The sequence below is a fragment of the Diospyros lotus genome, chromosome 10 (genome assembly GCF_014633365.1).
Source record: "Diospyros lotus cultivar Yz01 chromosome 10, ASM1463336v1, whole genome shotgun sequence".
NCBI classification, from domain to species: domain Eukaryota; kingdom Viridiplantae; phylum Streptophyta; class Magnoliopsida; order Ericales; family Ebenaceae; genus Diospyros; species Diospyros lotus.
In genome coordinates, this window is record NC_068347.1 from 35,503,870 (window position 1) to 35,513,527 (window position 9,658).

Consider the following 9,658-nt stretch of genomic DNA (forward strand, 5'->3'; position numbering starts at 1 on the left):
TTTTTATATTTGTACAATCTACATTTTAGTTATCCAAGAATATTGTTTTTCATATGTTTTTAAGTTTTGAATTTGTGGTATAATTAATTTGTTTAGGAATTAAGATTAGAAGACTAAAGTTGACGTTTTTTTTATATATATTTTGAATCGAATATTAAACACTACAAATTATTATTTTATTTTTTATATATTTTATTAAACATTTCCCATAGCTAATCTTATTATTTTTATATTTTCATTTGTATGCATTAAATTATTTTTGTGACATTTTTATTTAATATTTGTTTAAATACCCAAAAATATAAAAATAAATAATTAAATCCCTACACGTTTTATAATTTTTAAGATCCCTCTTTTGCTCATTTTCAAAATCTCTAAAACTTTAACAAATGCACAGTATTATTAATCTCATAAATTTTTTTATATAGAAATAAAGAAAAGTTACGAAATTTTAGATTTTTTTTCGTCATTTGCAATGTTTATCATATTAGTTAGTTTTTAAGTATATATAAGTCTATGTTAATATTATTTATGATCCCATCAAATCTTTTCCCTTCTTCTTCATTTTTTTGATTTTTTTTGTGTTTAGGGTTATATTTATAATTTTTTTTATTAAATTTATTTTTGTTAATTATAACTAATAAATAATTATTAAAATTTAACTAACACTATTATAAATAATTCTTAATATAATTCTGTAAATGTATGAATATAATTATTCATATTAGTTACTTTTTAAGTCTATATCCGTCTATGTTAATATTAGTTATGATCCCATCAAATCTTTTCACTTTTTTTTTATTTTTCTGATTTTTTTGTGTTTAGGGTTATATTTATAATTTTGTTTATTAAATCTATTTTTGTTAATTATAACTAATAAATAATTATTAATATAATTATGTAAATGTACGAATATAATTATTAAGTTATTATAATTAATTATATATTATTTATTTATTAATAATACCATATATTAAAAATTAGAAACATATTAAAAAGAATACAATATATAAAATTAATTTATTATAATTATTAAATTTTAAATAAATATTAATTTGATAAAATAATTTAAACTATTCTATTATCATGTTAGATGATTATCATAAATTATAATTTAAATTATCATAATTTAAATAATTTTATCATTTATTATAATATTAAATTATTTAATTTTTATCAATTAAATAATTATTAATATTATTTTTATAAATTATTTATTTTTTATTTAATAACAAAATATTTAAAAAAATTAAAATGCTCCCAAACCCATCCCCCCCCTCGCCCCCAAATTCTCATTTCCGAGTTCCCTCTTTGCGAAAAGTTGAAAACCCTAAACTCCCCCCCCCCCCTCTCTCACTCTCTGAACTCCCGCCGTCGGCCCCTCCGTCTTCGGCTGTCGTCGCAGCCTCGAGATCTGCCGCCGGTCGCAGCGCCGCATCTAGATCTGCCTCGGCCTCCGCCTTCAGTCGTCGTCGCCCCCTCCGCCTCGTTGTCGCCCCACCGCCTCCGCCTCCGTCTTCGGTGGTCGTTGCTGCCTCGAGATCTGCTTCCGGTCGTCATCGCCGCCTCAAGTTCGGTCTCCGGTCGTCGTCCGCCTCTCCGCCTCCGTCTTCGGTCGTCGTCGTCCTCGCCGCCTCCAGATCAGCCTCCGGTCGTCGCCACCTCCAGTTCAGCCTCCGTTCGTCGCCTTGGAGTTTTTTGCACCGAATCTGAATACACACTTCACCGAATCTGAATACTGTTCACACAGACTGGTAAGTTTTTTTTCCCACTATTTTCTTTGTTGATTCGTATATTTTGTATATATATTTATTTTGATTCTAATTTTTTATTTATATAAAAATGTATTTCTCAAAACTCCAAATGCAACCCCAACAGTGTTTTTCAAATCTCTGAACATTGTTTTTTTTTTTTTCGATGAATGTTAAAAGATTTTTTGGAATTAATATTTTAAATATACATATGTTAGTTTTATACAAAATTGTGTTAGGACTGCTAGTTATGTGACTATAATGTTTGCACAGACTGCTAGTTATGTATAATTTGTCTCTTAATCTCATTTATATTCCAGCATTGAATAAAGTTATTTTAATGCTTATTTTAGTCCAAATATAAGAAAAGTTATTTTAATTTGAGTTTTATTTTATTATTAGTTTAAACTCGAGCTCATAAATGAGCTTTTGTCTTGTCGAGTCAAGCTGGAGCTTGGCTTGTGAACGGATCTAAACGAATTTTAAGCGAGCTGAGTTTGAGTCGAGCTCGCTTAAAATTAACAACCCGAGCTCGAGCTTGGCTCGCGAACAAATCTAAACGAATTTTAAATGAGCTGAGCTCGAGCCTGGCTCATGAACAAATCTAAACGAATTTAAGCGAGCTCGAGCTTTGCTCGTGAACGGATCTAAACGAATTTTAAATGAGCTGAGCTCGGCTCGTGAACGGATCTAAACGAATTTTAAGCGAGTCAAGCTCGAGTTGAGATCGCTTAAAATTAACAAGCTGAGCTCGAGATTGGCTTGCGAACAGATCTAAACAAATTTTAAACGAGCCGAGCTCGAGTTGGCTCGCGAACGGATCTAAATGAATTTTAAGTGAGTCAAGCTCAAGCTCATGAGGAATATAATGAACCCGAGCTCGAACAAGATTTCGACCTCAAGTCGAGCTCTAGTAAAATAGATCGAGCCAAGCCTAAGTTGTGCCAAGCTCCGCTCGGCTCGATTTGATTACAGCCTTATCCATGCTTCATTGGATATGCAAAACAGGGAAACAGTAAAAGTATAACATATAAGTACTAGCAGAAATTGAGAATAACGAGAGAGAAGGGGTGGGGGGGGGGGGCTGGCAACTGAAGCAGCAAAGAGACAAGAAGTAGTTGAGCGGCAATGGAAGAAAAGAATGAGGAGACGAATTTGCCCCCCCAAAAAAAAAGAAAGAGAAGGAGAAAACTATAGAATCAGAGAGGAAAGAACCTGCAGGAATGGAGAGAAGAGAGGGAAGAGAAGGGAGGAGGGAGTGGCAAGAGAAGACAAGGATAAAAACGGAGGAAAGTAACCTCTTCCCAGTCCCAAAGAAACAGAGGAAAAGAACCTGAGAGGAAGGAGAGAAGAAAGGGAAGGAGATGGAGAAGGGAAAGGCACAAGAAATAATAAAGAGAATACAAAGATGGGGGAGAAAGAAAACTTTTTGTACTTAAAACAATCAAATTTTATTCAAAATTTTGAGACCTAATATTATTTTATATCTAACAAGTGTTATAGGCTTGATAAGATTCTTGAAACACATGGAAATCCTCTAAAATCAGCCTTAACATATAGATATATATTACCATTAAAGTTATATATTGAGACGCCAAACTTGATAATAAGAACAAAACACATCAAGATTCAGTGAAGATGTTATTTAATAGTTATCATCTCCTTGCTACTCCCATGCCTCTTGATTGCGTCAATGCCCTCCTGTAACTTACATCAAGTTTTTCAAACTTCAACATTAAGAAAATAAAATCCTTCTCTGATATCAAACTAATGTAGCTCGAGAAAATGCATTAATAGAAAGCTAGAATAAATGCCTCAGCAGCCGCAGCAGGAGTAAACTGCAGCAACAGGTCAGGAAAAAAAAAATAGCAGATGGAAGAAGCAGGGAACATCTCTCTTCTTCCTTTCTTTCACTATCCATCTATTGAAATATTATTGAGCTCCTACCAATTGGGTACTGAAAGAATTTCTACTTCCTCTCTCTTTATCTCGAACCTGTTCTCTGATCTACCTGTGCTACACCGCTAATATCTATTAACTTGAGATCCAAAGAATGTAATATCTAATGGACTGTTTTTAACAGTGTTAATTTTCCTCTTTTTGTTTCCAAAACAAAATAGAAGCTACTTGGCTTCCATCCCCTTCCACATGAGGGTGGAGAAATATAATGCATCTGGTTATTGATTATAATATAAACAACTTACAACTCATGAAGGTCCAAAACTATATCTCACAAAAGCAACTCAATACTGTCACCCAGTTGCAACCAAAATTTTAAGGAAAAATGACATAGGAAATCCATAATTTGGATAAATCATCCTCATAATAGGTCAGATTTGTAGACGCTTTAAATGTTCTGAGTAGTCAAACATGTTATCAAATCCAAAAACATTATTGAACATCTAAAAGCATAATAAGATTAAGTGGAACTAATGATGCTTGAACAGAATTAACGATTCCAGGATTGAAGATAGAGGCTATAGATTCCAGGATAAAATGACAAAATGGAGAATTTGGATACGGTATTAAATATCAGACGATTATTGATACAACATATGGAGTCACAGAACAAGAGAGAGAACCGAGGAAGGTAGAGTGATTCTCAACCAATTGAACAGTAACATAGTCAGTTTTTCCTATTAGTGAATGCCACCATGCAAGGAACCAATTCAATCAAGCGTAAATACATTGAATCGTATACCACATACAAGGCTGGAGTATGATAAAGAAAAAAATTAACACCAGTCCAACCTCAGCCTAAAATCAGACCGGCGGTTAGACCCGTTTGATTATGATGCTTAAACTTATTTTGTTTTCGGAAGAACATGGCTATGCACGGACTGCCTGATTGACTATACTGATGCACTCAAACAGGATGTAGATAATTAATCTTCCTTGAATCTAGGGTTTCTTCTTCAAATTGGACCATATAACTTCTTCTTTGAAATTCATGGTCTCTCGCATATCTGGAGTTCCATGGTCGTTTTGAGTGTGCTTTTTTGGATAGCATGGATTTGTTCTGAGTTTGTGATCTGATTTCTGAGTATGAGATTGGGGATTATGAGATCTTGAAGGTAATTGAACAGAAATAGAAGAGATTCACATAGATTCTTCAAATTCTGCCGAATACAAATGGAAAAGGTGCACTTTGCAATCTTTGAGTGTCTGTGTGACAGAAAATCAGTTTCTTCTCAGAGCTCTGGTTGTTGCTGTGAGACACTGCCGCTGAATACTTTCCTTTGGACTCCCGCTCTCTCTCATTGGCAGCATATACCGGCAACAACCAAAGCTCTGAGAAGAAAGTGATTTCCAGATATATTGACAGAAAAAATGAGCTGATAGTGTTGAAGATTGTCTTGAGTTAGTGATAGGATTATGTACAGTATTTTGTATGTAGTTATGGGGTAGTTGACAGGTGGGTGGCACTTTTGTAATATTAGTTATTAGTGGAGGGCAAATCCAATAATGTCATAACCGGCTCTAGGAAATATCACCCTATTTTCTATAAATAGGGCAGGGGGGCTAAGGGTCTAAGAATCGCATGTTCTCTTTCTGTTTTCACGAGAGCCAAGAGAGTGAGAAGGTTGTGAGTTAGAATAGTCTTGTACATTCTTGGGAAAGCTTGTATCGTGGGAGAGAGAGAGAGGAAAAATTCTATACTATTCAAGGCTGGATGCAGTGCCATTCACGTGGCATGAACTAGGATAAAAACTGGCGTCTCCTCATGTGGTTTGATTGTCTTTCTTGTTCTGTTTATGTTTTTTTATTTCTGTTCTTTAATTATCTGATGTGTTGTAGTTTGTTGGCCGGGTGAGTTGAGAGTGTGTTGAGGGGTATTTGATCAGTTTCTTGTGAGGATTACAAGGCTGCCAGTGCTCCCAATTCTAACAGATAGGACATACCCCTGAGCTAACCACAAAACCATTCCAACATGGGCACATATTCTGCTGGTTTTTGGTGTTCACTGCAACTATACATCACTTGTGTGCTTTACATTATTTGTCTTCTAGTTTTTTGTGCTGCTTCACCACTGTGATTGTTTATTATGTACAGTTGCTCTCCTACAGTAGCTGCTGATATGCTCAATAGTTTACTCTTGTTGTGTATATTATTGCTTTCTACTGCTGCAATTGTTCATGCTACAAGTGTGTCAAGTATTACTTGTCAATCATCAACGTCTGTGAACCAGCTCAAGTGCTCAACTGCCTATAATCCATTGTTTATTTATTTGTCAGCAGATGCTGTTGTATGAGTTCATGCTTAATGATAATTTTTTGAATTTTATTTTCCCTCTCGTTACTTTTCAAGTGTTTGTTCTTCCAACCTTTTGAGGAGGATGTTATACTTTGATAATACATGTTAGATGATGCACTGATTTTGTGCATTTTTTTCTGTGAGTTTATTTTAGCGTGTTTGTTTGAACTTGGCTTGATGACTCATAAATAATCTTCCTTAGAGGAGGCATGGATGGAGAAGTCTCTAATATAAAGAAGTGGATGGTGTTATATCCTGTTTACATAAATTCAAAGAAAACAATAGCAGAGGGGAGGCGAATAAGCACAAGCAAAGCTTGTGAAAATCCTACTTGTTCTGAGATTGGAGATTGCTGCAACCATCTTAAAGTCCCATTCGCAATTGAGGTTTGTTTCATTAAATTTGCTAGAAGCTTTACAAAATACTTCATTGGCCTTGAAACTTACTTTTCTTAGCTTTCCTGAAGTGGGTTTTGGTGGCATCATGATATTTTTTTTCAACTGATTCATGTTTTTGTGATACACTTTCTGGTCAAAGATTGATAAGGCGTATCCACGTGACTTCATGCAACGAGGGAGAGTGAGGGTATTGCTGAAAAAGGAAGATGGAACTTTATATAATCCAGCAATCCCTTCAAGTAAGGAATCTTTGCCACTATAGTACCATCAATTGTTCAAATGCATCATTTGACCTGCATTATCTTTTTACAGACAATGCCCTAGATTAGTAATTGTGGTATAATAAATATTTTAAGGACCTCAATTCTTTATTTCTTAAATATGATAATTGTAGTCCTCCAACTTATATGATTGGTCCTTCCAGTAGAAAACTTCCAATGGTGTCTATCATCATCATCACCATCATAAGCCTTAATTGTACTTGGTGTGATCAGTTGCATAAAATTTAGTTTTCCAATCATCTCGATCTATAGGAGATCAAAAGGTGTTAGTAAAGGGGGCGGGGGGCAATCAATGAGAAATTGAAGGAGTATTTCTTGAAGTTCTTCAATGAAAGTAGATAAACTAGTATACATTGGACATCTTAGTAACTTCGAAGAAGATTGAAGTTACATGTTCTGTAGAGTTATTTTTTTTAATTAATTAAATAAAGCTATGAAAAAAATGAAGAATATTAAAGCTATTGGGCTAGATAATATCCTGATAGAAACATGAAAATATATGGATGAATTAGTTTTTTGCTAGTTAATAAAGTTATTCAATGTGATCTTTAAATCAAAAAGATGCCAAACAAGTCGAGAAAGAGCACTTTCATGCCTATTGATAAGAATAAAATCGATGTGCAAGTTGTGAAAATTATAAAGGAATCAAGCTAATGAGCCACATTATCAAACTCTGAGAGAGGTACTTAAGCAAAGGTTACAGAGAAACCAATTTGGTTTTGTACTTGATGGGTCAACAGTAGAAGCTATCTGCTTATTAAGACATCTATCAAAAACATCCAAAGATGAAGAAATTTTTTTACATACGGTATGTGTGGAATTGGAAGAAATCATAGTCTCCTAAGAAGTCTTCTGGAAGATGTTGAAGAAGAACATAGTTTGCAATGCGTATATGCATGCTATTTAGCTCCCAGTGTGATGATAAAGTAGAATATCTGAATGCCAAAGAAACATGTCGATATCTTCATGTCAGTTTTCAACTAATCATTCTGTAAGGACATGTTGGAGCGCCAAACTGGCGTTACAGGTTACACTGAATGCATGCACACTCATTATGTTCTATTGTACTCTTCCATTGCAAGCTGCCTACTGTTTGTGCGACCCTATTCTCATCCTTTCCTTGCTGTTTCTTATTTCTTTATTATTATTATTATTATTTTTTTTTTGGGGGGGGGGGCGGTCGGTGGGGGCGGGGGTCAATCATATTGCCAAATTGGTAGGTTCATTTTGACTAATTCTCGTTGGTTTTGGTCCCTGACACCAAAATAACATAAAATGGAAGGAAGATGGAAGGATAGGGATCTAGAAGATGGAAGAAGAGAGATATTGTATAAATTTATTGTTTGTAGTAATGATGTGTTTGATTGTCATGCACAAGTATGCATAATTAATTTTTCGTCTTGACAAGTGTTTCTGGTTAGCAGTGGAAGGTTGCAATGGGCACCGAGGACATGCAGCCATCTTTATACTTTATCCGTCATTTCTTTTTGTCATTTAGACACATGTTTGTTTATATTTGTGGGTATTGTTTGCAGAGCAACAGCTAATGCTCCGCATAGCAGAGTTGGTACCCCGACATCCCGGGAGGAACAAAAAACAAGAGCCTTCCGCTACTGCTGCTGCTGCATCAACCTCGGGTGCTGCACCTTCGAAGAAGAGTGGAAAAAAGAAGAGATAGATATGAGCTTGATGATTTTGTTTTTTGAGAGTGATACGGCCATGGAAGGTCTCTCCTACTCGTTGGGTCAAAATTGTCACCTTTTGTCATTTGTTTGTAACGTGGACTTCCACAGTTTTTAACTCTTGAAGAGGAAAGGATCATTAATTAAGCCGGTACTGTTAACGAAGAAATGTCTAAATGAATTTTAGAAAACTTTATTCATGGTCATAAACATGCTTGGCAAAGTAGCCCTCTCATCTAAGGGTGGAATGAATGGTCTAATAAGTTCTTTAACCCAAAAAGCATTAGGAGAAAGAAAAGCCACAACATCAAACCAAATAAAGCCACGGCCTGCGAGCAGTTCCATGCTAATGCTCGTTTGTTGTAGTTTAATTAAAGAAATTGTAACTTTTAATTTCTTAGATTATAGTTTCTAAAATTTAGAATAAATTGTAAACTTGTTTGTTTAAATTTCTGAGAAGTTGTTAAACAATTATAGTGTTTGATATTATAAGTTGTAAAATAGTTTATTTTTATATAATTATCCATAATACTTTTAATAGTTATAAACTAATAATTTAAAAATTAATTAGTGTATATGTATAAGTTTTAAGTATTATAAAAAAATTAATTAGTGTATAGAGAGAAAGGGAGATGACGAGAGAGAATAAGAGATTTAGAAATGAAGATGGTGGTGAAGAAGAGAGACTCTTGATTGTGTGAACAAAAGAGTAATTATTTATTAAAAATATGGATAAAATTGTTAAAAAAATATAACTGTTTAATCAGAAATTGAGGTATTATAGTTTAAAAAAAGTAAACTTCTATCCCTTTTAAAAGTTAGTAGAAATTATAAATTAGAATTCTAAAAGTTAAAACAAATATTATGTACCTATTTTTTTAAGCTAAAAACTAAAAATTGTAACTTTTAAACTGTAACAAACAGACCAAATATTAGGTACAACGAAGTGAAGTGAGGCGGTCTAAGGGTAGGGGCTCAATGCATATCTTCAAACACATGTAGTGCACGTGGGTCGCAATAAAAAATCAAGATAACTTCTAGAGTGTAGTGGTAGTAGGTGGTGATCGACTTGATCATTACCCTTGTTAACAATTTAAAAAAAAAAAATCACACGATAAAAATATAAATATTATTTAATATAATTTATTTTAAATATAATTAATATTTTAATTAATTATTCGTCATATAAAAAATATTTAAAATAAAATTAATTTGTATTTAATATATTTTAATTAAATAAATTCGATAATAAAAATTTTACATATTATATATATATATATGCACACACAACT

At 33.6% G+C, this 9,658-nt stretch overlaps 1 protein-coding gene across 2 annotated transcripts; it reads left to right on the forward strand.

The window, feature by feature from the left end:
- The first annotated feature begins 1,286 nt into the window (after nt 1-1,286).
- LOC127811603 (signal recognition particle 19 kDa protein-like) lies at nt 1,287-8,535 on the forward strand. Of its 2 annotated transcripts, none has more exons than XM_052351613.1 (4): nt 1,287-1,754; nt 6,160-6,391; nt 6,543-6,642; nt 8,220-8,535. In XM_052351613.1, the coding sequence occupies exons 2-4, from the start codon at nt 6,215-6,217 to the stop codon at nt 8,360-8,362; spliced, it is 420 nt and encodes a 139-aa protein (XP_052207573.1). In that variant the 5' UTR covers nt 1,287-1,754; nt 6,160-6,214; the 3' UTR covers nt 8,363-8,535. The 2 variants fall into 2 exon arrangements, with proteins under 2 accessions (XP_052207573.1, XP_052207572.1); XM_052351612.1 differs by having other exon boundaries at nt 1,290-1,754; nt 6,208-6,391.
- Nucleotides 8,536-9,658: the final 1,123 nt, after the last annotated feature.